The sequence below is a fragment of the Microtus pennsylvanicus genome, chromosome 11 (assembly GCF_037038515.1).
Source record: "Microtus pennsylvanicus isolate mMicPen1 chromosome 11, mMicPen1.hap1, whole genome shotgun sequence".
Classification (NCBI taxonomy): domain Eukaryota; kingdom Metazoa; phylum Chordata; class Mammalia; order Rodentia; family Cricetidae; genus Microtus; species Microtus pennsylvanicus.
In genome coordinates, this window is record NC_134589.1 from 47,822,060 (window position 1) to 47,848,202 (window position 26,143).

The 26,143-nt window shown below is 47.8% G+C and overlaps 1 protein-coding gene across 1 annotated transcript in view; it reads right to left on the reverse strand.

Annotated features, from left to right (window-relative positions):
- Positions 1 to 849: 849 nt before the first annotated feature.
- Positions 850 to 26,143, reverse strand: part of Trpv3 (transient receptor potential cation channel subfamily V member 3) — a 32,527-nt gene continuing 7,233 nt past the window's right edge. The window contains exons 3-18 of the mRNA XM_075991717.1: positions 24,206 to 24,310; positions 24,003 to 24,089; positions 23,152 to 23,306; positions 22,255 to 22,431; positions 21,116 to 21,256; positions 18,657 to 18,937; positions 16,299 to 16,475; positions 15,253 to 15,411; positions 14,513 to 14,614; positions 13,458 to 13,531; positions 10,214 to 10,379; positions 7,218 to 7,284; positions 5,786 to 6,060; positions 4,645 to 4,757; positions 4,379 to 4,458; positions 850 to 4,037 (exon numbers count right to left, since the gene is read on the reverse strand). Coding sequence (XP_075847832.1) covers positions 3,940 to 4,037; positions 4,379 to 4,458; positions 4,645 to 4,757; positions 5,786 to 6,060; positions 7,218 to 7,284; positions 10,214 to 10,379; positions 13,458 to 13,531; positions 14,513 to 14,614; positions 15,253 to 15,411; positions 16,299 to 16,475; positions 18,657 to 18,937; positions 21,116 to 21,256; positions 22,255 to 22,431; positions 23,152 to 23,306; positions 24,003 to 24,089; positions 24,206 to 24,310 — 2,257 coding nt within the window. The 3' untranslated portion in view covers positions 850 to 3,939. The remainder of the gene's footprint in view (positions 4,038 to 4,378; positions 4,459 to 4,644; positions 4,758 to 5,785; positions 6,061 to 7,217; positions 7,285 to 10,213; positions 10,380 to 13,457; positions 13,532 to 14,512; positions 14,615 to 15,252; positions 15,412 to 16,298; positions 16,476 to 18,656; positions 18,938 to 21,115; positions 21,257 to 22,254; positions 22,432 to 23,151; positions 23,307 to 24,002; positions 24,090 to 24,205; positions 24,311 to 26,143) is intronic.

Genomic DNA, 26,143 nt, shown 5'->3' on the forward strand with positions numbered 1-26,143 from the left:
TCCACATAGCAAGACAGTGAGATAGATTGAATGTGCATTTTTAAGTAATGCATAAGTGCTTCTAAAAACTAATACTACAGAATAGTTTTAAGTTTTGACTTCTTTAAAGCCTTCAGAATTTCTAATTATATGCTATCTTGTTCATGGCCCTGGTACCATGAATGAGTGCTGTCTAATTAAATGTGATTTTTTTTGTTTTACATGTATTTATTTATTGTGTGTGTGTGTGTGTGTGTGCGCGCGCGCGCGTGTGCACACTCACATTCAAGCCACTATATATATATATATATGTAAAGGTCAGAGGACAATGTCCAGAAGTGGGTTCTCTCCTTCCACCATGTGGATCCCAGGGATCAAACTCAGTCAGTCATGGCTATAAGCACCCATACCTCAATAACAGTCTGTAAATTTTTATGTGTATGGGTGTTTTCCTGCATGTATGTTTGTACACCACATGTGTGCCTGATGCCCTCTACAGCCAGAAGAATGTGTTAGAATCATGAGCTGCCATGTGGGTGCTGGGAATTGAACACAGGTCCTCTGGAAGAGTAGTCAGTGCTCTCAAACACTGAGCCATCTCTCCAGCCCCAGGGTAAATTTTTTTTTATTCAAAGTTGTCAAATACATCAAATAAGATTCCAGATACGTATGTGCTTTGAGATGTAGACACTACATGAGGGTGATGTGCAATGCAGCATGCTAGCTCAGTCACTGAACGGGTCTAGCAGCAATGCTTTAGACCCAAACCTTATTTTTACCTGTTCCTGTTAAGAAACACTAAGATTTCTAGTTGGTCTTCATATTCCCACACACAATGCAAAGACAAAAGCACAGCCATGGCATGACAAAATAAATATTTATTAGAAATCAAAACTAGCTCCTCAATGAGACCAAAGTAGTTTTCCTCTTTATGATTTCTTAAACATGTAGTTTCACATATACAACACTAAAAGCAAGTCCATAAGTTAAATCTTACAACAATCAGGCACATTCAGCGAGAACAAGATGATCATTCTGTATCTGGAACTAAGATCACAGTAAAAATAAAATAAGTTCAAAATGTGTACGTCAATGCAGAAGTCAAGTATGGCTTACAGACTCTGGTGAGGGCCTGTCTCCCTGAGCCTCACTCAGAGCCACAGGAGACAGTCACCAGGCCCTGAGGAAGGAAAGGAACCTCAATAATACTGTACTCTCTTGGGCAGGTGCCTAAGAGCTCAATGACTTCACAGTACGACTTTTTACTCCTTCCCCTGACACTGGGAAAGAAGGTGAGCAGCTGTGTTATTCCAGACACACGACATAATGTCTAGAATACAGAACTCTTCTTGGGGAAATGTTCAGCTAAAACAGGGTTTACACCTACTGTCTGAGTATGCTCGATCCCATACCTGGAAAATCTCTTCTCCCTACATTACTGAAATGTAAATCATGGAGTTTTAAGATGTCCTGATAGGCCCATAGAGTCAGTGGTGTATATTGCTGTTGCCATTGTTGTTATTTTGTTATTTGTGACTTTAGGCACATTTGACATTCAGACTTGTCATTGGGCTTGTAAAGACAATGCTCACTTCCATGTCATGTGAAGAAAAAAAAACCTAGCCCCTGAATGTGCCAACTACAAAAACACCCAATGATTAAAACTGTGCAGAAGGATACCTGTGGCCCAGGTATCAGGACATGCTAGCCTCACCTGCTCTGACATAAGTTTGGACAAGTCTATGTTCATTCCAGAGCCTGAGTGCCCAGGTGTATGGTGAGGGATTTGAACCTTTTGAGCAGGACGCTTTTCGTTGAGCTTCCCTTCCTTGGTTTGGTGAACCTTCTTAGTTTGGCCCTCTGGGCTGAAAGCCTTTGGGGAATCCCACATTTAGACGAATATCCAGTTCAGAAATGGTTTGCCAACAAATTCCATCCAAATCCACAGAAAGCTGATCTCCACAACACGTAAGAAGACAAAGGTCCAGCTGGTTATTTCTATCTGCCCAACTTCTGCCATCTTCTCTCCAAATGGGGCATGCAGAGCTCAGTGATTTTATCTACCAACTTCCAAGTCAAAGCGAAGCTGGGATCCTAGCTCCCTAGAGCCAGTGGTTGCCCTTCCAACAAAGACATCTGTTCAAGATGACTCAGGGGAACTCCAGCAATAGAATACTGGTTTGTAGACTACCTAAGAACCTTAACTTTACCTGATTACTTCTTCAACATCTTCCCCCATAAGTGCTCAGCCCATTTCTTGAACACACCCAAAAGCTGAAGCAGCTGTTTACCCAACTGAACCACAATGTTAGTAGTTCTCTCACTATTCCTGACCATCAGGGGCACATCTGCTCCTTCTGCCCATGATGTCCCCCTCCAATACTCTCTTTCCCAGGGACACAAACATGCTTTGTCATCTTCCCCTCCCTGCGTGTGATCTTTGAGCACTAGAGATCCTAAAAGTTGAGCAGGCAGTGGCTGCTGCTGGCCAGGCAGTCTGTGGTGCTGTAATCATCCGCCACCTCTCCCCCACCTGGCCATGCAGGATGGCATCCCAGCCTCTCATCTGCCCAGCTGAGCTGGGACACAGAAGCTTCCAGAATGGAGAAACCTGCCACAATGAACGGCTTTACCTGATCTCCAGTCAGGTTAGCTCACCAATGTCAAGTTTTCTAAAGACCCAACTTATTTATGATCCCTTTAACAATTTTTTTTTAAAAATCTTCATAATGATCTGTAATTCTATCTCAAACCTTTCCACGTGAACTCTTTTTACTAAATACCGGAAGAGTCGGGGGTTGGGGGGGACGGGTTATCCCATTTCCAGTCACTGGGAAAATTCTCCAGTCTCCAAACTGACTCTGAAATTTCGAGGAGAAGAAAACTCTGAGGCTGAGGATGTGAAAATAAGCCCCAAGTCAGGCAGGCCTTCTTTCCTCAGAAGACTTCTGCTACAGTTTTGAAATTCACAGTTAACAAAAACATGCACTAGCGGGGCAACTCGGGTGTCTTGCTGAATCCCCGCAAGGGAGACACGGACATGTGCTCATCACCTCTGAGTTTTAAGACCTGTAAATAAATCAGCTGCTATTTCTGACTCAGCTACAGTGAGGCCAGCATGGGGTGAGACTGGAAGAGGATGCTCGCCAAACCCTCCCCCCAGATCACAGCCTGTCTCCCTCAGGCTTTATGTTGTCCTGACTCTAGCTACCCTGAGACCTAGTATATAATACTTACATCCTGTCCAAAAGCCCAAAATCTGGTTCTCAGCTTTCAAAGTTGCTTACTTCATCTGAAGTAATTTTCATTCAAAACTGAAATGTATTTCCTGAACTAAAAATAAAAACCGTGTGTCAATTCACTATTAAAAACATCTCTCAGTTGGAGGCAGTTTTAGCCTTGGATTTCATTCCAAGGATGGAGTCTGGTTTCCTGTTTTCTGGAGTCTCTGGACGGGCATTTCCATAGCTCAGTGCCCTCCTCCCCCAGCAGATCTGACTTAGCTCAGGTCCTCTGCGTATTCTGGTACAGGATCAAAAGTCTGCCACAAATTCAGGAGATGTAGTCATAGTTGGGGAAGTAAAGAAGTCTAGGTTGGAGCTGGCCCAACAATAGGGCCATTCCAGGAAACAGACTACTCACCCCGCTCCTCAGACTCCAGTTCCTCCCTACCCTAGCACATGTGCCTTAGAGCCGAGCCAACCTGCAGGTACCTCACACTGGACTTCAGGAGACTTCCAGACTCAGGACTGCTGGCCAAGAATTAGTACTGACCTTCCTCAAGTCACAAAACCCAAGGTGCTTTCCTTTCAGACCCTGACCGCTGCCCCTCAGCAGCCACCAGTCGATGTGAGGAAGGTCTTGCTTCTAATCCAGCATTCTGCACAGCACCTCAGCCCCAGGACTCGGCCTGCAGCATCAGGACCAACCATGGCGTCACATCAGCTCGAAGCCATGCTTCTACACTGACGTTTCTGGAAATTCCTCTAGTTCATCAAAAGCATAGAGGGTTGTTTTGCTATTGCTCCTGGAAGAATCTTGGATTTTGTTCACATCTGCTACAGGGAGGGAATAGAGAGAGAGAGAGAGAGAGAGAGAGAGAGAGAGAGAGAGAGAGAGAGAGAGAGAGAGAGAGACATGGGCTTAGAAGTTCATCACTCTGTACCTTGTTCCTGTGTGTTAGTGCAATCCTTTTTCCTGGTGGCGCTGAGGATTGAACCCAAGGCCTGAGCTGCATCCCAGCCCCCAACTACTCAGTTTTCAAAACCTGTTCTAAATAGTGCTCTAGAGAGTCAGAGCAGGGAGGACCTCCAGTTACACTGGTGGGAAAAGCACATGATTCACATGAAGTCATATGATCCACAAAAGAGGGTCCCACACCACCTCCCGGCAATTGTACCTGTCCGTCTTATGGGCCCTGGATCTTCATTAAGGAAGGACACGTGTGTTTTCCATTCAGTCCACTTCACCTCGTTGATCCTGCATGTATGACCATTGTGATCACTACTCCATGATCACATCTCATTAAACAAACACATTTGGGATGTCCCAGTTTCTACATAGCTCCTTTTCTGACTGACAGAGATATGGGGATGCCCAACCTCCTGTTTGCTGATCCTGCCCGTCTCAAAGACTACTGCCCCACAGCCCCTCCCTCTTGGTTACCGCAGACACAGCCGGAAGTCCTCATCTGCTACTTTGCACAGCTCTCCCATGCGAAATCTGCTTCTCAGCCATTCTGGTAACATTTTCTCAAACTCCAAGATGGTCCTGGCTCTCTAGGGAGATAAAGAAGCCTGAACTAGCTTCTTCAAGCTTGCTCCGAGAGCCCTACTCCAGAGGAGGGTACACCCTCAGGTACCCCATCTAGTAGCCCACTCCAGCCCTACTCCAGAGGAGGGTACACCCTCAGGTACCCCATCTAGTAGCCCACTCCAGCCCTACTCCAGAGGAGGGTACACTCTCAGGTACCCCATCTAGTAGCCCACTCCAGTTCTACTTGTGCTCAATGCATAGGTCTTGACAGTTGAGGTAATCTACAGAACTCAAACATGGGAAAGCAGGAAACTTGGGGACAGATGGCTAAATTGCTTTAAGGTTGACATAAATTTAGTATATTTGGACACCAGGAGCCTCCTAATTGAAAGGTTGGGGTCCTTGGATCTGAAGGTGAAGGAAAGTTCAGAAGTCAAACATTCCCACACTCTCTCCCAGGTTTGAACTCCATGGAGACTTTCCTGTTCTTGAGTTCAGTCTTCCTAGAACACTGGGTATAATCCAGCTGAAAAGGTTCTGGTAACTGGGAACCCTGTGTGTCAAGGCAAAGCTTCTCTCCCTGTACCCTGTGTGTCTGTCTCTTGCAGGCATCTCTGCAGATACCTGAAGGTATGCTCTCCTCTTCGACCTCAACGTTCAAAAGCCACTTCCTAAGTGGCACCGTTTCTAGTCAGCTCACAGATCTGGCCATCACACAGGATCCACACTAGGAATTGTTCTCAGGAGTTAGAAATGATAACGTCCAAATAGAACAGAACAGAAACGTCACTTCTATTGTTCCAGAACCTTCCTTCTCCTGCTTCAACCTGAGGTCACCTTTCAATGTCCACATATCATGGGTGACGAGGAATATAGCGTCCCCAAAAGCCTGCATTTCCCTGCATGTGCTGTTGTTCAAAACTGAAAGAACCTACATTAAGGCTAAATAAGATTCTCAGAATGTGCCCCATACCCACTGGTGCTGACGGCTGTGCAAGACCTCAAGATGAAGTGCTGAACAAAGTCCCAAGAGAGGCCGCTGTCCACTCACCTGCAGGCGCCAGATCCGCTCACTCTCTTTGGAGACATTTTCCACCGTCTCGCCCATCAGGGCAATGAGCATGTTGAGGAGGAGGACGAAGGTGAGGATGACGTAGGTGATGAGTAGGAAGAGAAAGAGGATGGGGTAGGTGGAGTTCTGCTGGATGTTCAGGTCGCCCAGACCTATGGTGAGCTTGAAGAGCTCCAGCACCGCATCGCTGAAGCTGCCGTAAGAGCTGCAGTCCTTTTTGTCTTTGGAGCACTTCTCAATCAGCGAGGCCAGCGCTGGGGGACAAATGGATGACCTTGGGCTCTCTGGTGGCTGGCTACTCAGAGAACTCACGTGTTTGCATGTGTGCCTCCCTCCTCTGGCAGCTCAGCTCCCATCTCTCCTCTTCTCCATCTCATGAGGCTGGTTTTCCTGCCTGGCCTCCAGAAATCCCTTTCTGTCAACTGAAACCACCCTCTTCTCCCCTCCTCTACCCCCAGCTTGGCTCTCACTCATTCATAGCCTACCATGGTTACCACTTGCCCTTTGTATGAGCCTGGCTCTTTATAGACTAAGGTTCCGGCTCTATGTACCTGAGTGATATCCCCCAAGACCATGAGATCCTGCATCCCCTCTTGATGTAGTGCTAAGAGTTCCCTGTGGATAAGATTGTGCTTGCTTTTCTCTTCTGTGCAATACACCACAGTGGTTTGTTGCGGGGTGAGCAAAATGGGTAGGCTTGTGTGTGAGTGAATGCTTGGAGGAATAAGTGAACAGGTGAAAGGTCAAATACTTAAGCGACATTTGTCCCAGCAAAGGCTTCAGACAGATGAGAGCAGCTGCCTAACCTGACTCAACAGTCACTTAAGGAACAAAAACCACACCCACAAAATTGACATGGAGAAAAACATGCTTAGCATGCCATCTCTTTATGCAGTGGTTAGAAATAAAATTGGGTTATGCTGTCTCCACTGGATTTTAAAAAGTGCCTCCATATCTCTGGTCCCCCACAAACTGTAAGCTCTCACAGAGATATCTGAAGCAAACAGTGAAAATCACAAGATGTAGAGGGCCAGAGGAAGTTACCTCAGTGTACCAGGTTGCCTAGTTTTTGAAGACTACCCATCAAGTTTCTGTGAGCTTTCGTTTCCCCATCTGTAGAATGGGTGAAAACATCTACTGAGTCTCTCTCAGATTATGATGGATGTGAAAGTCTAGGGAAACCACAGACTGGATGGGTAAGAGTGACAGCCAGGAGTTAATCCATGGGGTCACGGGTGATGACACCAGCTTGGACAAGTTGCTGAGAGAAGGGGAAAAAATCTGCTTGGCAACCACCAATGTGGCAAATACTGCATCGTCCCTGCCGAGGCTGCCATGTGTTTTGCCATTCTGATATCCGGATAAAGCACTCTACAAGCACGGGAGTTACTGTTAGTTAGGAAGCAATTACCTACTCCAAATCCAAGTAAGAACAGGATGTAAACAAACAAGAACTTCAGAACATCGTGCAAGATGACCTACAAAGAAATGGACATGATTCAAGTGTGAGGTGCGAGCACACCATCGCTGTGCACCCATACCCTCCTGCCCACCTTAACCCTGCCTTCACTCTGGTCATTCTCCTTCTGCCTTCATCCCCTTGATGCTCCCTGGTTCCTCTGAGTGCCCCATCCCTATCAGGAAGCCTTCTTTCCTGCCTTGTTTCTCTTTCCTCAATCTCACCTCCCAGGACACAGTCTCGCTGAGTCTCCCTGTGACTTTCTCTATGGAGTCTCACATCTGGGCCTCCCTGGGGGCAGTGGCATGCCAGTGCCAGCCCATACCAACGTCTGAGAGCTGATTGTTGAATTTGCATGAGTGTTATGACCGTGGCCATTGAGAAGAACTAAACAAAACATTCAATTGTAGGATAAAGAAGTTCTGGGACTCTCATGAAAAACAGCAAATTGTTTGGTTGAAGCATGCCCAAAGCATAGGTCTCCAATGTTCTGACACAGATAAATGGTAGCTCTGCAACCTGATGGCTGCATTAACTAAGTTGAAATTGGTAGTCACTTCACAGTATATAGCTATACCCAATTCTACACTTTAAATGAACACATATTTTCAATTGTAGCTAAATAAAAGATAAGAAAAAAATTGCAAAACTATTCAATCATTTAAATCAAACTTAGTGGAATATGCCTATAACTCAAGTGTGTTGAACGCTGAGGCATGAAGCCCATGAGTTTATAACCAACCTGAGCTCTATATTAAGAACCTATCTCAAAATCAAATTTTAGTCACATAAATTTATAATTAAGCTACATGTTTAAGATAATATTCAGAATTGAGAGTTATCTGGTTGTTTTCCTACACAACTATCTATGGGGATTATTTGCAGCTCTTGTAACCAGAGAGCAGGAATAGTAGTAACAATGTAAAACTGTGCATCTCTTCCCAGCTGCCAAGAGACACAATGTCAGCACCTGCAAATCCGCTATGGTAAGAATATTCATGCTGTGAAAATTGGCAATGCTACAAATATTTAAATCCTGCTAACAAAAGGTTCCTTGTTTTATTGATGTCTACATCTAGAATCAAGACAATGACCCAGAAAAATGTCAAGGCAGATTCAACTTTAAAATGTGGCCTGTCAGCAACAGAAGGAGGTAGATGCAGAGATCAACAGCTAAACAATGAGCAGAGCTTCTGGAGATCAGCCCAAGAGAGGGAGAAGCAATAATATGAGCAAAGGGGTCATGACTATGATGGGGATACCTACAGAAACAGCTGACCTGAGCTAGTGGGAGCTCACTGACTCTGGACTGATAGCGGGCAAACCTGCATAGGAGCAAACTAGGCCCACTGAATGTGGGGGTCAGTTGTGTGGCTTGGGCAGTCTGTGGGGCCACTGGGAGTGGGATCAGAGTTTATCCCTTGTGCTTGAATTGATGTTTTGGAGCCTATTCTTTTTGGGGAGATGCCTTGCTCAGCTTAGATATTGGGGTCGGAGGGCCTCGGTCCTGCCACAAAGTGATGTGTCAGACTTTGTTGACTCCCCTTAGGAAGCCTTACCCTCTCTGAAGAGTGAATGGGGGACTTGGGTAAGGGGAAGGTGGTGGTAGCAGAAGGAGGAGAAGGAGTAGGAACTGGGATAGGTGTGTAAAATGAGAAAAGATTGTTTTATAAAAAGTAAATTTAATAATAAAAAATAAAATAAAATGTGGGCTGTCAGAAACTCTCAACTGGACAAAATGCAAAAAATTAGTCTCCATGGAGGCTCAGCCACAAATGGGACATCATGTCCCCTCCCCACAAGATTCAGGGAGCACTGTGGAATAAAGAGCAGAAAGATTGTAAGAGCCAAAGGTCAGGGATGATTAGATGGAAGCAGTGTCTTCTGGGCATGCCATGACCAGTGTGCCAAGGAACTGCAACTGTTGCCTGTAAAACAGCTGCGTAAGATCAAGCCAACCTCCATTCCAGCATGGAGTGGGGGCGGGGGGGTCACCAGCAACCCCAGTTGAGAAACTAGTGATAGTTGATGGCTTCTGGGGAAGGGTGGGGCCTTGCTAAGTTGATCACATTGCAGCAGATGACTCCACACCCAAGACTATATGCACAGCACAAATTGGAATCATTAGGCGTGTATGTGTATGTGTGGTTTTATATATTATATATGTATTATATATTCTATACATGTGTGTGTATACATTTGTGATTTTTTTTTTAAGAAAAGAGAACTTGAAGTTAAGGGTGACGAAAGGAGAAGTTTGGCAGAGGAGTCAGGTAAATATGACCAAAATACATAGTTAGCATGCATAAAATTTTCAAAACGTTAGTTATGATATTATATTTTTAAGTATAGGCTATGTCTTGCTGTTACATCATGACTAGCACAGGAATGTTCCCAACCCTTCTGGTGCCTGCTAATAGTTATCCAGCTCAACAAAGCAGTTGCTCTCCGCTTGACTAACAAGCTCCAGGCTAAGTCTCCAGGGCTTCATCTCACCTTGCTGCTTACAAAATAAAACATCAACCAGCCTGAAGGTCAGACAGGAGCAGCGCTCACTTGTCAGGTGCCACCACAGGCTGGTGACATCCTTCACATAGTAAAAATGTATGATGAATGTATATATGTATACAATGTATATACACTTGTCTATGTACCCAGGTAAGCATGCACACGCACATATATCCCAAAGGGCAATTGTTAGATATTTTTCCAGCATGCCGATGCTCAAGGGTCAGAATATTTCCTTCATAAAGTGTGTTCCTATCCACTGCCCAAACAGCTCAGGTGTTTTAAGAGCTGGACATTTAACATCTGACCAAAACCCAGTGAAGACTGTGGCATTTTGGAGAAAGTGCTGGACTCCTGAGTATCACTTCAGATCTTAGCATCCACATCTGAAAAGTGGATGCCCTGGCCTCAAAGAGCTCTCTGTTCCATTCCCAGCATACCTTCTGGATCATGACGCTGTACATGCCCATGGACTGGAAACCTCTCGTGTAGTAGAGCATGTTCGCCCAGCCCAGGGCCATGGCCAGCACGAGGCAGGCGAGGTATTCTTTGTAGGCAAACAAGTACAAGAAGACAGACAGTATCACAAGCACAGCTTGGACAAAACTGTTCAGGAGACACAGGAGACAAGGGCCTTACTTCTCAGCAGCAGGCAGAGACACTCAACCCCAAACCTTAACCTCTCGAAGGGTCACCCCGGTGGCCGATGCTGATGAGATGTATAAGGCTGCCTGTCATCCATTCGGCTGGGTCGGAATGCAGTGTAGACTGCATCACTAGCAGAAAAGCAGGGCCAGTGTGAACTGGTTGTACCTGGCTGGGACTCTGGCATACAGCCCACAGTGCCCGATGACTTGGAAATCACCTACATGTTACAATTCCCACATAGATAGATGTGAGAAACACTAGGGTAGATTAATGATTTAGTAGAAAGTATGTTTTTAATAAAATTACAAATTTTCCAACATTCCTACTCAGAAACTAATCATAATTTTAAAGTCTCCAAAAGCCTACTCTTCTATCATTTTAAGGTATAACACAGCTGGAAAATGACAGTTACCATCTTTCTACTTCTACAAAGTACCCAGTGTGGTCAAAATCAGAGACTAAAAACAGAACGGTGGTTGCCAGAGGGGAAGACAGATGGGGTTAGGGTTTGCTCGGTCCAGAGTCTCAATTCTACAAGAGGATGAGCAACCTAGAGGCTGGGTATACAGCCATGTACAGCCGTGTACACTCCACAGCCTTGAGCTGTGCTTGAAAATGGTTAATATGGAGGCTTCAGGGGCAGCAAGATGGTTGGTGAAGGTGCTTCCTGCCAAGCCTGACAACCTGAGTTTGATTCCTGGAACTCACGTAATAGGAGGAGAGAACCAACTCTTACGTGGTGGCCTCTGACTTCCATATATGGCATGACCTCAACTATGGCATATGTCCTCCATCCTTCCTGCACACACGCACACACACATACACACACAACACACACTTAAATAAGTAGTGTTTTAAAGTATTTTAAAGATAGTAGTTTTTGTGTGAAACGTCAAAAAGTTTTGTGGAAGAGGTGGTAGAATGATTGCAAGAGCCAGAGGTTGAGGAGGCCTCCTGCAAAGCTGTGTTTTCTGAGCATGACAGGGTTGTTATTTATAAGAATCACAGTGGTGAGGGCTGGAGAGATGGCTCAGTGGTTAAGAGCATTGCCTACTCTTCCAAAGGTCCTGAGTTTGATTCCCAGCAACCACATGGTGGCTCACAACCGTCTGTAATGAGGTCTGGTGTCCTCTTCTAGCCAGCAGGCATATATGCAGACAGAACACTGTATCCATAATAAATAAATAAATATTTAAAATAAAAGAATCACAGTGGCTGTGGCAGCATAAACAAGATCGGCATGAGATCAAGACAACAAAATTTCTAGTGTAAGTAAAGGAAGGATCACAAAGCCCCACCCATAGCTAAGGAGCTATTGGCAACTGACGGCTGCTGGGGGAGGAAGAGTGTTTCCTTTGGTAGTGTGGCCTTTGACTGGCTGCCAGCCTTGTCTATATAGTGAGTTCTGAGCCAGCTACATAGTGAAACCCTGTCTCTGAAAAACAAGCGAGTACATGAAATTGGGAGGGAGAGGTGGTAGAGAAATATGGGAGGTGGTGGAGGGGTGATAGTAAAAGTTAGATTTGATGAAAATGTATTATATATGTATATGAAACTTTTCCAAACAATAAATATAGCATGCAACAAACATACATGATGAAAACATCCTCCTAAACAGTGCCTACACTTGCAGTTTGGAAGACATCTAACTGAAAACTCTTGTGCTTCCAATGTCAGACAGTTTCACAATTACAACGCCTCTAACCAAATTGAGGCCACAGCAAGATTGCTTTTCCTGCAAGCGAAAACAAAGGCCTGACTGATAAACCACACTACGGACTGTGGTGAGCAAGGGTGCTCTACCCTCCTCTGCCATCGCAAAACAAGGAAGAAACTGAAGAGAAGGACAAAATGCACCAGGACCAGAGACTGTGTAAACAAATCTTCTCTGGAACTACGGAACCTTCTCAACAATGACAGGCACACATGCACTCCGCATCCCGGGCAGTGCCTAACCGACCTGTCCGCTAACTAAACCTGTCCTTGGGGGATGAGGAACTCAGTTCATATCTCCGGAGCAGTGGTTCTCAACCTTCCTAATAATGCAACCCTTTATTTTTTTTATTTTTTTTATTTTTTTTTTTTTTTTTTTTTTTTTGGTTTTTCGAGACAGGGTTTCTCTGTGGCTTTGGAGCCTGTCCTGGAACTAGTTCTGTAGACCAGGCTGGCCTCGAACTCACAGAGATCCGCCTGCCTCTGCCTCCCGAGTGCTGGGATTAAAGGCGTGCGCCACCACCGCCCTGCAATGCAACCCTTTAATACAACTCTTCGCTTTATGGTGACCCCCAATCATAAAATTATTTTCACTATTATTTCATAATGGTAATTTTGCTACTGTAATTAATCATTATGTAAATATCTGATATTCAGGATGGTCTTAGGTGACCCCTGTGAAAGGGTTATTTAACTCCCGAAAGGGGCTGCAACTCTCGGTTGAGAACCGCTACTCTGGAGGGCAGGTACACACTTAATAAAACTAGGTAGGAGCTGGAGATGGCTCAGCTGGCATAAAACTTCTACATGAGCATGAGGACCTGAGTTCAGATCCCCAGCACCCATGTAAGAAAGCCCCTGTGGCAGTGAGTGCTCACCATCCCAGCCTATGGGGAGGCAGAAACAGGATGGGATCCTCAGAGCTTTTGACTAGCCAGTCTAGCCAATCAGGAACCTCCAGGTTCAGTGACAGACCATGTCTCAAAAAGTAAAGGGTCTCAAACAACAAGGCCAAGACTGATTGAGGAAGATACCCAGCATCACACTCTGACCTACATCCATACGCTAGAAGGAATTGCCTTAATACACTACTGTGTGCAAACACCATCAGGACAGTCAAGCCTCTGTTTCTCTGGGATCCCTGCCATTTGGAATCAGCCTTCCTGTGCCCTCAGGACAGGTTATGTCCTAGGGGCTCCTGATCTTCTTCGCAGACACCTACATACTTCTCCATCTAGAAGAGGTAGAAAGGGTCTCCAGACTATAACGATAGCAGGATGCTTAGACATGGACACAGGCGGTGGGCTGGACAGACCTACTTACAAGACAAAATGAAACCAGGCATCTGACAGGATGGACTGTAGATCAGAGGGTCTCAGCAGGAAAATGGCAATGCCCTAGAGACAACAGAAAAGAAAGGCTTAACCCTCTCCCTGCCCTCACCCAGGGTTCTAGGAAGTACTGTCCTCAGCGGGGATTCTGGGAGGGTTCTGTATGTGGTAGCTCAGCTGGAGTACCGGGGTGACCTGTGTCTGGAGGACATCACTGACCCCTCAGTGAGGATGACCCTTCCCACAGGCTTCTCGCTCCTATCCTCGGCCCAGAAACAACAAAGCCACACAATCACTATAGCTACCCGCCAAGTGTGGCCTAATTTTCAGCCTCTGAGCTTTTGCGCCTGCTGCTCTCAGGGCCTCCTGTCCTGCTCTACTGTACTGCTGAATTTCCACCCCTAACCCCACTCCCAGACAAGTCATCTCCTTCCCCCTAAACACGGTTCTCATCCACCTTATGGTCTCAGTGTTTGTGACCATTAGCTCCCTTTCCCAGCTGAGCTTAAGAAAGGCAAACTCCCTCCCTCCCTGTCACACATGCATCCCAGTGCCCATATACAAAAGGCTCCAAGTCTGTAGGTTGGTTCATTGGCTGATTGAATGGATAACCACGTAGGTACATGAGTGGATGCGTGGTAAGTGGATAAATGGATGGTCACACAGGTGGGGAAACAGTTGAATAAAGAACAGAAGTATGGTGCTGAGGTTGTGTAGGATTTGGAATGGATGACTGAGTGACTGGATGAAAGGCAGGTGACAAGATGGTAGAACCAAGAAGGAAGACTAATAGACACTGATGGCTTCAAGGATATATATACATGGCGGACAACTCGACAGATGAATGGAGGAGGAGATGGAGCCGATAGAATAGGCCTGTCTTACTCATTGTTATCTGTACTATATCTTAGGAATCTAAGGCCTGGAACAGAAATGTCTTCCTAAAACCCCTACAGTAGTGGCAATACAGGCTAGAGTGCAAGCCAGCCTTGCTCCCACCCTGTTGGCCTCAAAGGGCAGTCTAGAAGGGTATAGAAATATACTCACCTCTTTCACGGAGATGCATGTGGCCCAGATAAGAACAAACATCCTACCTAGGAGTTGCAGCCAACTCATCTTGTGTGTCAGCGCCAAGGGGTGTGGGAGGTCCTGGGGAAAAAAGGAAGGGGATGATAAGAATGAGGAATGAGTAGGGAAGGGCAGCACCAGCCCTGAAGGAACTAGGCTGTATAAGCATTCTGGGCCTTCAAGATGGACCAGCAGCCATTGTAGAACCTCATCTCCTGGCCCTGCCTGCCCCACCCTCAATGAGAACCCAGAACTCTGCAGTGAGAGAGACAAGGCTCTATTTGCTAACAAGCCCATTGCTTGGTTCTTTCCAACCACATCCACTATCAGACACTCAATGGGGCCTCCTCCCACAATTCAGTGAAGCCAAGCCGAGACTGCACTCCACTAACAGATGGGAAACTGAGGCCCAGAGTAGTGGGGAAGTCTGACCAAGTAACCTCTCCTCCACCCACCTTCTGTGGGCCTCACAGCAAACACATGTATTCTAGAAAGGGCCTGGAGCTCCTTCATCCCCAACTCTCTCCCAGTATGAACTCCGTAGATCTATTCACCTACAGTTTGGCTAACTATTCTGTGCACTGGGAACTTTGGAGAATAATTGGAAGACACCATGAAAAGGCCTTAGCCTCTCTGGACCTCAGTTTCCCCATCTTCACATGAGGCAGTTCCAAGATCAGACCTTCCCACCCACCACCCCATCCCTAGAACCCACATACCTTGTCCTCCCGGGGACGGTAGTAAGAGACGAGGGTCAAGGTGATGTTGTAGAAGAAATAGAAACAGAAGGACAGGAAGAACATGTACTTGGCGAATTTCTTCCACTTCATATGCAGCAGCGTGTGCAGGGGCTCCAGGGTCAGCATCTCATGCCGGTTCTGGGGACAGAACACCCCGTGGAGATGAGGCGGGCAGAGAAGGACCATTTTTCAAAGGGCCTATCAGGAGCCCAGAGTCAGTGGGGTCAGTGGCAGAAGGCTCTAGTCATCGGAAGCAATGGATCGGCTTGATGGAAGTGTTGGAAGGGTCACTCCCAGTTCCCATGGCTCCTTTAGGAGCAGTCAAACGCTCCGGGGGAGTGGGCATACTGGGGCTTCTTACAGGACGAGCTGATGCACACTGGATTGGAGACTAGAAAGGGGCTCTAGTATCTCTGTGACCTTAGGACATCGCCTGAGCTTTTCTCAGCCTTCACCTCTTCATCTATACCACAACCCTTATCCACCCTGCCGAACAGGCTGCTGTGGGAGCCCAGGGAGCCTCTGGGAAGTAGGACTGTTGATAAAATACAAAGGATAGATGCCTGGCCCTCTGCCTCACTCACCCCAAGAGCAGAAAACTGAGCTGATCCTCGGTCTTCACCCCCAGCTTCACTAGTGTTCCTTCTCCTACCTCCTCCAAAAAGGTCCAGATTGCTCCAGCTAGCGAGCACTCTGACTTCCTGTGTACTCAAGTTTAGAGGAATAAAGGGCTCTAAGCCAGACCACATAGATGAGTTAGGGTATACGAGATACCACACATCTCTTAAATTGCCTCCAAACTGCACAGGATTTGGAAGCCAGCGCCTCAACCTTAACTCTATTATTCATTGTTGCTCAGAAACAAAAGAGCTAGCTTCTGCTTGGACCATGCCCTCTGTTCCAGACTCCACCAAGACAAATCACCAATATGGGGCTTAGGGGACACTGGCACAATTCCTCCAGGCTCCTCAAGCCCTGGTCCACCCCTCACTCCTTGTTCCTGCCAGCCTGCTTGGGAGACCCACGTCAATGTTGGTGTTGTAGACGATGATTTCCAGCACAGAGTTATCTGTCGTGGTGTCTACATTGGTGAGGTCATAGAGTGAAGACGACACAGGCCCATATGCCCAGTCCGTGAACTTCCTGGACAGGCTCCGGAGAGGCTTCTCCTTGATCTCACGACTGAGGATGTACTTCAGAATCTGGGGATGAGAAGAGAGATAATGGGGCTCGGAAACAACAGGGATGGACCAGCCAGAGGCAGGTCAACCCTGAATACATTCAGTATGAGTGCCACCTCTGCCTGGAACCATGACTGTGAAACATGTGTCCTTCCAGCTGTGTCTGTGAAATGGGAGTGAAGTTCGCAATTCTTGCCTTCTCAAGAGGAACCAGAGTATGAGAACCCTTTGCACACTGCAGTCAAACCACTAGCTAGTAGGTCCCCCAAACCATCTGGACTCCAATTCAGCAAGGAATCCAAAACCGACCATCTTTAGAAGTGATCTTTATGAGGCCTGAACTTGAAGCTCTCAGTTGCTCTGCTCCTCCATCCCACCCTCAGTTTAGACTACAGCAGGCTCATCACTCTGGCTGGACTAGCCATGGCATCAGACACCAAAGAGGCCCGTGGAGTCCACTCTGCAGGCCAGTGGTCCTCAAACTCTGCTGTATGCCAGGGTCTCTGGAGAGTTTTTCAAAACACAGAGGCAGCTATTAAAACTCCAGATGCAGGAAGAAACCTGGAGACCATTTTGTGAAGTTCTCTGAGTGGGTCCCCTATGCGGGAAGAGGGGGGTCCCTGCTCTCCGTCTGACCACTTCCTGAAAGCTAAGCCATCAGTCACCCTATACTGGGGATAGAGCATCCGGGGATATGAACCCACAATCCAACAAGAGGGACCTGTTGGGAAGACAGCATCAGTGTGTGACTCTCACTCAGCTCCACAGCCTTCCCGCTGCATCTCCCATCACAGCCAGGCAGACAACTCCTACACCCTAGCGAGTAAACGCCCCAAGGGCAGGTCTGCGACTTCAGCAATTGCTGTGTCCTCCACTAGCAGTATGGCAGCCACGTTGCATGGCATCCAGAAACGTTTTCCACAAGGCATTGAATAAAGGAGAGGACTCGGGAACCTCCCTGGTGGGTACCTCCCTGAGACTGGCCCGGATGAGAGCACTACCCCCTGGAGTAGCAATTCTCCACCTGGGGATCCGTTCCCCCTTGGGGTTGCATATCAGATCTATACATTGCAATTCATAGCAGTAGCAAATTACAATTATTAAAGAATAATGAAATAATTTTATGATTGAGGGTCATCACAGCATGAGGAACAGTATTAAAGGACTGCAGCATTAAGGTTGAGAACCATCACCCTAGAGTATAAGGGGTCCCAGGGCCGTGCCCCCTTAAGATGCGTCTTCCCTGGGCTGGGTAGCAGGGAGCACAAATGAGACACTGGCAAGCAGGGAAAAGCTCACAAGAGAAACGAGACCCACAAATACCCTGACTCTCCTTAGAGCCCCTACAAGCTATGAGCATGGATAGCAAGACAGGGGGGTCAGACATACAATTCTCCCTTTGTTAAAGTCATTCTCCATCTCCTCCTCCCCCACAAGGGAATATAAAGGTCCCTTGTGAGCTCCAACCCTGGCCTGACCTCAGTGCAGCTGACTAGGAGAGGTAGAAGGGTACACAAACGGAATTGCTGAGCAGTGCCAACCATCACCCTCCCACAGCCCCCCAGGAGCCGCTGTCCCCTCCCAACATCAATCCCCTGAGAAGAAACTTGATCTCAGCCAAGCCACAGTTCCAACCACAGATAAACAGAACACATCAGCCTGGCCCAGCCTAGGTCCTCCCAAAGAGCCCAGATGAGCCTAGAGTTCTTTGACCACATCACACAGGCAAAGGGGCCTATATAGCCACACTGCTAGAGAAGAATCCTAACCAACAGGCCAAGGTCCTTCTATTGCCAGAGAGCAGACACCCATTGACTGGGAACCCAGAGCAGCCATTCTGGAACCACAGCCCCAGAAGAGGCAAGCCTGAAAGACAGACACACAACCTGTGCTTGAGCATCACCACTTGGGAATGCTCAACCACGAAGCACCTGAGATATTGCATCACCTTGGCCTTAGGGATTCCCCAATCTGGCCCCACCTAGGAAGTTCCAGGAAGAGAGACTGAACTCTGGAGTATGTGACTGACGTCCTAAGGATAAAGCACGTGCTGGATTCAACCGAGCCACCACTGAAATTCCAGGCCTAAGCTGGGACCTTCTAATGTTGAGGCCGGAACCTGTGTGGAGTCCTCAGACAGGCCCCAAGCCGACAGAGCAGCAGCTGTGCCTCCCCAGTCCCCACCCTCGCTGCCGGCCCTACCTCAGCCTTGCCCATCTTGGCAGCCAGCTGCAGTGGCGTGAGACCATCATTGTTGCGCATGGTCTCCAGCTCCCAGTTGCCACTCCTCAGCAGGATCATGTCGTACATGCGCTTAACAAAATCATTCTGGGTCTTGAAGTCCTCGGCCACTGTCACCAGAGCGTGCAGGATGTTGTTTCCCCGAGAGTCCTGGGAGGTGATATCCGTCTGCTCATTCTCCATCAGCAGCTGCACGATTTCGGGCTGGTTGGTACATGCTGCCAAGGCCAGGGGTGTCTCGCCTGGGGAAAGGGGTGTCAGAGCTCAGTCCTTCCTAGGCCAAAAGCAACAGCCTTCAGGCCCCAGGACCAGAGTTCCAGATGCTGCTCATCACAGCAGCACTGATCCCTGAGGTGCCCTGACCACCCCCCACTTCCTCTTGCTCAGTGAAAGCTGAAGCAAGATCACACCAATACTCACCTGCTTCCCCTGCTCCCCACTGACTTTCCAACACTGCTCAGCAGGGGAGCAAAGCAACCCAGTTAGGTCCCTGCTTACTCAGGGTAACAACCCGGAAAGCCTTCTAGGTTTTGAGTTCTCATCCTCTCAGCCACGCTCACACCTCTACAGGCACAGCAGCCTCCTCCCTCCAACATGGGGCATTTCCCAACCTTGGGGCCTTTGCATAAGCTGTTCTGGCTTGCTGTAGATACTCTGCATTGCTTATCCCCATCTTGGTTCAGATCCCACCTTTTCGCTGACTCACTTTAGCCACCCTATTTAAAATTTAGAAATCCTCCCACTCACCTGGACAAAATTCCTGCTTCCTCTTCCTCTGTTTTACTCCTACCTGTGCCCTCTCTTTATTCCACCCAACAAATGTTTCTCGACACTGGATGTAATTAAGTCCTATGCTGGGCAATGGGGACACAAGAGTGACTGAGCAAGAGGCTGTCCAAAGAGGCCCAGACTCATTTAGACCTACTGATTAAAAAGCCAGAGGTGGGGGTTGGAAAGATAGCCCGTGGATAAGATTGTTTTCTGCACAAGCATGAGGAACTCAGTTCAAATCCCCAGCACCCATATAAAAAGCTGGGCGTGGTTGCTATGGGGGCAGAGTCAAGCAGTTTGCAGAGGCTTACTGGCCACCAGCCTAGCTTCAGGTTCAGTGCGAGACTGTCCCAAGGGGAAAAGATGAAAAGTAATACAGGAAAACACCAGATAACCTCTGGGCTCTGCACACACACATGCACACACACCACACACATAACCTCAAATATAAACCACACATACACAAAAAGAGAGAGACAGAGAGGGAGGGAGAGAGGACGGAAGGAAAGAATGGGGAGAGAGAGAGAAGAGGAAAGGAAGGAAGAGAGAGGAGGAGCTGGAGGAGGAGGAAAGAAAGTTATAGCCCACACCTTTAATCCCAGTTCTCAGGAGGCAGAGGCAGGAGAATATCTGTGAGTTCAAGGCCAGCCTGGTCTACCAAGCATGTTATGTTCTAGGACAGTCTGGGCTACACAGTGAAACCCTGTCTCAAAGAAAAACAAAAAACATAAATTAAAAAAAAAAGTCAGAACAGTCACAGTCAGGCCCAGTGGCACTTCCTATTGCCTGTCCTTACTGTGATGGGGGTAATATATTTATAAAAACAACAGAATCTCACACTAAAGTGGGTGGATTTCACTATAACTAAGTTACACATCTTTTTTTTTAAACTCAAAGAATCTGTAAAGACAATATGAACATTGTCAGAAGGGGGGAAAGGCATTTGTGTCTTTCCTCCCACTAACAACACCAACACACACACACTACACATATACACACATGCACAGCCTCACATACAGGAGATATACACATACAAACACACACAGAGACACACCAAAGAAAAAAAGAAGTAAATAAAGCCAGGAGGTTGTCGAGGAAGGACATTATAGGCATTATAGCCAAGCAAGAGTACCTACCAAAAAGACTCCAGAACCTCAAGTCTGCAGAGATCACACCCTTACATAAACAGCACCCCTGTAAGGACATTTATCCAGCACACACAACACAACTGCAACTGCTTCTGGATTTCTGAGGGGTCAGGGGTTCTCCCCACTCACTCTGCCAGTCCGCACAGATAGCACCCATCTCTGTCTTACTGCTCTAAAGCAGGTCCCTTTCCTCCTCAGCCCAGTGTCCTCACAGGTCCTTCACGCCCTTTTACACACACACACACACACATGCCACCCCAAGTTTGCTTCCTGCAGATGTGACCCCTTCAGCTACCAGATGGCACTGTCAGGCAGGCTCTTCTACCCCAGTGAGCCTCTCTGGAGGTGGCACCGGATGGATCAGCACCAACCCAGTCCCTGATCTGCAGAAAGGACTCTCTCTCTCTTGCAGCGCCCCCATGTGGCAAGACCGGTCACAACGGAGCTCAGGGCAAGAAATCCCTTCTCCTCTCCCCATTCCGCCCCTTCAATGTCACCTACCAAAATAGAAGCCTTCATGCTGGTTTTTAGGATTGAAGAAGATACCCTTGGCGTGCGCATTGACGTCAGCGCCTGCTGCTATGAGCACTGCTGTGATGTCTCCCTGGCGCCGCTCAATAGCGATGTTCAGCGCCGTCTGCCCTGCGAACGGAGCCGGCATGAGCACTCAAAGGCCTGGGATAACTTAAGCTGACCGTGGAGCCCCTTGACCCCAGGGAGCAGTAGCTGACTGAAAACACTAAGGGTATAGATATCATGTGAAAGACACCATGTTGGTAGCCGCCTTGGTTCTGAGAAAGCAAGGTCGAGTGGTTCCCTGCCTTGGAGAAGACCAGGGCAAGGACCTCCTACAAGCCTAACAAAGGGCTTGGTGGAGAAATCAAGAGGCTAGGGGAGTCTGAGAAGGAAAAGGACTTGTGACCAGGCCAGAGAAGCCTTACTACAGGGATGGATAAGGTTGATAAGTTCACTCTCTCAAAAATATGTTTAAAAAAAAACCTCTCCAGTGTGGGAACCTCAGGACACCCAGGAATAGACTCCATCCTTGCCCTCAGAAGAATCTTCCAGGCAGGCCTAGTGGCCCAGGCCTGTAGTCCAGCTACTCAGGAGGCAGGGAAAAGACGATTACAAGTTCAAGACTATCTGGACTGTGGAGTAAGCTCAAGACCAACCTGAGCAACTTAGTGAGATTCTCTCTTAGTGAAAGCTGGGGAAGCTCTCCTCAATTGAGCTACATCCCCAGAGCACCCAGTATTCCCACTGTCAAATCCGCTATGGCCATGCTCATCCTGGGGCTTTTCCCCTGAGCTTGCTCCGGCTTCTTCTCATCAGCTAGGCTCTGGGTCAAGGTTGCCATTCTACAGTTACTCAGCCCGGTCACTCGCTCTCACGTTACATCGTCACTGCCGTTCCTAGCACAGTCTGTCTACAGTCACGTTTTCAGAGCATCCCCGTTTCCTGACTTGTCCACCCCTGCTCAGCATTATTCATGGGAAGGATGAGCAGCCTGCCTGCTGTGTATCTGGCTTTCATGGCCAAAGTGCCTCTGTACAGCAAGACTGGCAAGGCTGTGTAGCCACACCACATGGGCAATTCCCGCCTCCGCCCTTTGCTCTTAGGTAGCCTCTGCCTACAGGTACCTTCATAGGCCTCTTCTGTGTACTCGGCATTGATGAACCTGCCCAGGATGCCGTTCTCCTCGGCAAAGGCCAGCAGAATCCGCACAATCTCTTTGGTGTTGGGGTTGATGTTGAGCAAAGCCTTCATCAGGCAGGTCTTTCCTGTGTCTGAGGCTGTCAGCTTGTGCATGAGGAAATCTGCAGATGGAGTCAAGGATAAAGGCAAGGCAGGGAGGGCTGGTTGCCCTGGGCCTCCCAAACAGAACAGGGTGTGGGAAATGGCAGCCTGCACCTCAAAAGCACACCCTCTATCCTGTACTAGGGGGACCTCAACCCTGTACTACCTGGAACTCTTCCTTCCTCTCCTCACACCCTCCTCCGGCTCCCTGCTTGGTTTGCTGTTCACAGTCTCTACCACCTATGAAAGCCTCATCCAGCACCCACTGCACTTTGACCTTTGACCCTTCTCTCTGGAGGAGAGATAATGTCACCTGCTGCCCGGCTTCCCACTGGCCATATTTGTGCTGAAATCTCCATCCTAGCCCTTCTCATGGCCTAAAAGTTAGCTCATTACCTCCCCATCAACCCGTTCCTCACCTTGTTCCCCCTAATCCTTCAATTCCTGCCAGTGCCTGAGGAACTCTCCAGAACTCTTCCCCCTCTCCCAGGCCTACTACAGAGTTCCAACCCTGTTTGAATAGCAACTCTCTCCAGATTTACCCCATCCCATAGCCCGTCCATGGTCAACACATGCCTTAACCCACCCATGACTCCCCATGGCCCTTTAAGTCAAGCTCAAGGCTGCTATGTCAGTATCCAAGGTACCTCACGCTCCAACCCCACAGGAGATGGAGCAGAGGCCAAGCCAAACCGACCAGGGTCCCCAGGGCCTGCATCCCATCAGGGCCAGGCACTGACCAGACACGTCCAGGCCACGGCGCCGTCTGCACAGCTCCTGTAGTTCTTGTAGCAGTTCCCGTAGCTCCCCCACGCAGCCCTCAGACACGGCCGCGAAGATGCGCTTCTTCAGCCTCTTCTTCTTCTGCCTCTGTTCTTCTTTGGCCAGGTTTGCGCTAAGACCAGAAGGCAGGCATTGAGAATTCACCCCACATTCACCTCAACTCCTACCCTCTTCCGCTCCACCACCAGAGTTCCTGGCCTCCAGCTGCTGCTCCAACTCCTGTGCCTCTCATGTCTTTTAGGGATGTCCATGTTTGTGCTCCGTGTTGTCTGATCCTGGTTCCCTTCCTATCTATATGCAATCACAGTGATCAAAACGCACCTGTATACACACGGAGATGATCAAGAAGGATGTGTAAGTTATTACTTTGAAATATGGATTTTATGGAGGAGAAGACTCCCTTTCATCTCCCTATCTGAACTTTTCCCTCTATCCCTCCCTGCCCCCACATTCCCAACAGACCTTTGCTGTAATATAGATTACGTCCTTTCATTTGTATGTGCTATTGCAAAAATGCATACTGATGTTCTATGTGAATGTATTTTAAATTTATATAACTGTGTAACTTGTGCTAAAGTCCTTATTCTCCTGTCATTGTTTGGATGTTTTATAATGAACAAAACCATTTTATAATTTACTGATATTTCTCTCCTTTTCACAAAATGTCACATGCCACAACCATGGCCCAGGCCTCCAGACATTTGTCCCAGCTCCCCAGGGATAATGGTTTCTTTCTCTCTCCTGTGCAGCCAACCCTGCAACATCTCCTCTTGCTGAAAACAGTGACATAAGGAGGAGCCATACTGACCTTGGACTGTTGGGATTGGATGGGGTCTCTGTCACATCATCCTGAGGAGACTGGGGGGAGTCCATGTCATCACAGTTGCCAGACATGCTGGCAGCAGAGGAGAGGAACGAGAAGGAAGAGAGCAGGACAAATTTAGAAATGTACAGTGCTGCCATGCCACAGCCAGGCACAGCCATGTGTCCAGGCCAGCAGCCAGTACTCACCACTGCCGGATGTTGGAGTCCATCGGCTTGGAGAAGATGGGAGGAGAGGTCTTGGTGACTGTGGGGTTGGGCTCAAATCCTTCTATCTCCAGGAAGAAGTGTGCACTGGGGAGACACCCAATCAAGGCCATTAGAGCTGGGGTAGGGTCTATGTGTCTTGCAGTCTTGCTACAAGGACCCACCCATACTGAGCCCTCAGCCTGTGTGCCATGTGTCCTAGCCTATTCCTCATGGATGGAGTAGACCTTGGGTTCTAAGCTGAGTCTGAATGGCTCTTATCTCTAGAGTACCTTGTGGATGAACCCAAGAGGCTCACTGAGGATGGCCCAACACCTGAGGATCTGCAGTTGTCCTCAGGTTGGAGACTTTTCACGTATGGGAACAACATGCAGGTAAACACCAATGCACATTCGAACAGACACACACATACACACACACACACACACACACACACACACACACACACACACACATCAAAGATGGGAAGACAGCAACAGGAGCTGGGTTTCCCATTGCCATCCAGCTGCTCCTAGAACCTAGACCTGAAGGCAAAGCTTTTTAGAAGGGGTCCCTCAGCTCAAATCCATGCAGGCCTTACAGCAACTTAAGCGAAAGGGCCAGAGTCACCCTGGCTGCTCTCACTGCCCATTAGTCCCTTTGTCATAATGGACTGAGAAAGATAGGGTAAGGCAGGGAGAACTCGAGGGACTGGCAGCCTAGGCTGAGTATCCCCCACCAAGAAGAAACACCCAGACCAAAGATGGGGGTCTATGCCCCTAATCTCATCACTCAGGAGGCTGAGCCTGGAAGATCATAGGTTCGAGGCTGGCCTGTGCTACATAGCAAGATTATCTCTAAAAAATAAAATAAAATATAAAATATATCATGTGAGAAGAGCCATCTTCAAGCTAATAGGCACCAGCAAAGGTGGCGAGAATGGGGGGAGGGGTGAGAGAAGAGCCCTTACATGCTGCTGTAGGGAACATGGAGCAGTGCAGCCTCCGTGGGAGTCAGTATGAAGGCACCACAGAAAGTTTACAATAGAACTTTCCTGTGACCCTGCTGTAGAATCTGTAGGTCTGCAGCAAAAAGAGCCCTACAAGGACACCTGTAGGTGTGCATGTTTCCTGCATCACTGTTCACAATAGCCAGGTTACAGTCAGCCAAGCTGCCCACCCACAGGTGAACAAATAAAATATGGTACTTTATAAAATGGTGTTCTAGTCAGCCCTGAAGAATGAGATTCTGTATCATTTTTGAGAAAATGTATGGAGCTGGAGATGAGCCTGCTAAGTGAAATAAGCCGACTTAGAAACACAAAATATCATCTTTCCCTCACATGTGGAACATTGAAAAGGGACATAAAACTACAAGTGGAGGCCGGGCGGTGGTGGCGCACGCCTTTAATCCCAGCACTCAGGAGGCAGAGGCAGGCGGATCTCTGTGAGTTCAAGACCAGCCTGGTCTACAAGAGCTAGTTCCAGGACAGGCTCAAAAAAAAAAAACTGCAAGTGGAAATGCTGATAAAAGAAGGAATAAGAAAGAATAAGAAGAATGCAAGAGAGGTGGCTCAGCAGCTAAGAGCACTGGCTGCTCTTCCTAAAGACCCAGGTTCGATTCCCAGCATGCACACAGTGGCTCAAAACCATCTGTAACTCTAGTCCTATGGGACCCTGTGCCATCCCTCTTCTGGCTTCTGTGGGCATTTCACATACATATTTCACACACATAAAATACAGACATACATGTATGCAAAACACCAATACACATAATATATATTCACATACAAATAAATGTTCAAAAATTATGTTTTAAAAAAAGAAAAAGTAACAAGAGGGGAGAATATGATCAAAGTTCATTATGTGTATTGCATGAATGTCAAAACGAAGCCCCTAACTTTGTGCAATTGATATATACTAGCAAAAAAAATGAATTAAA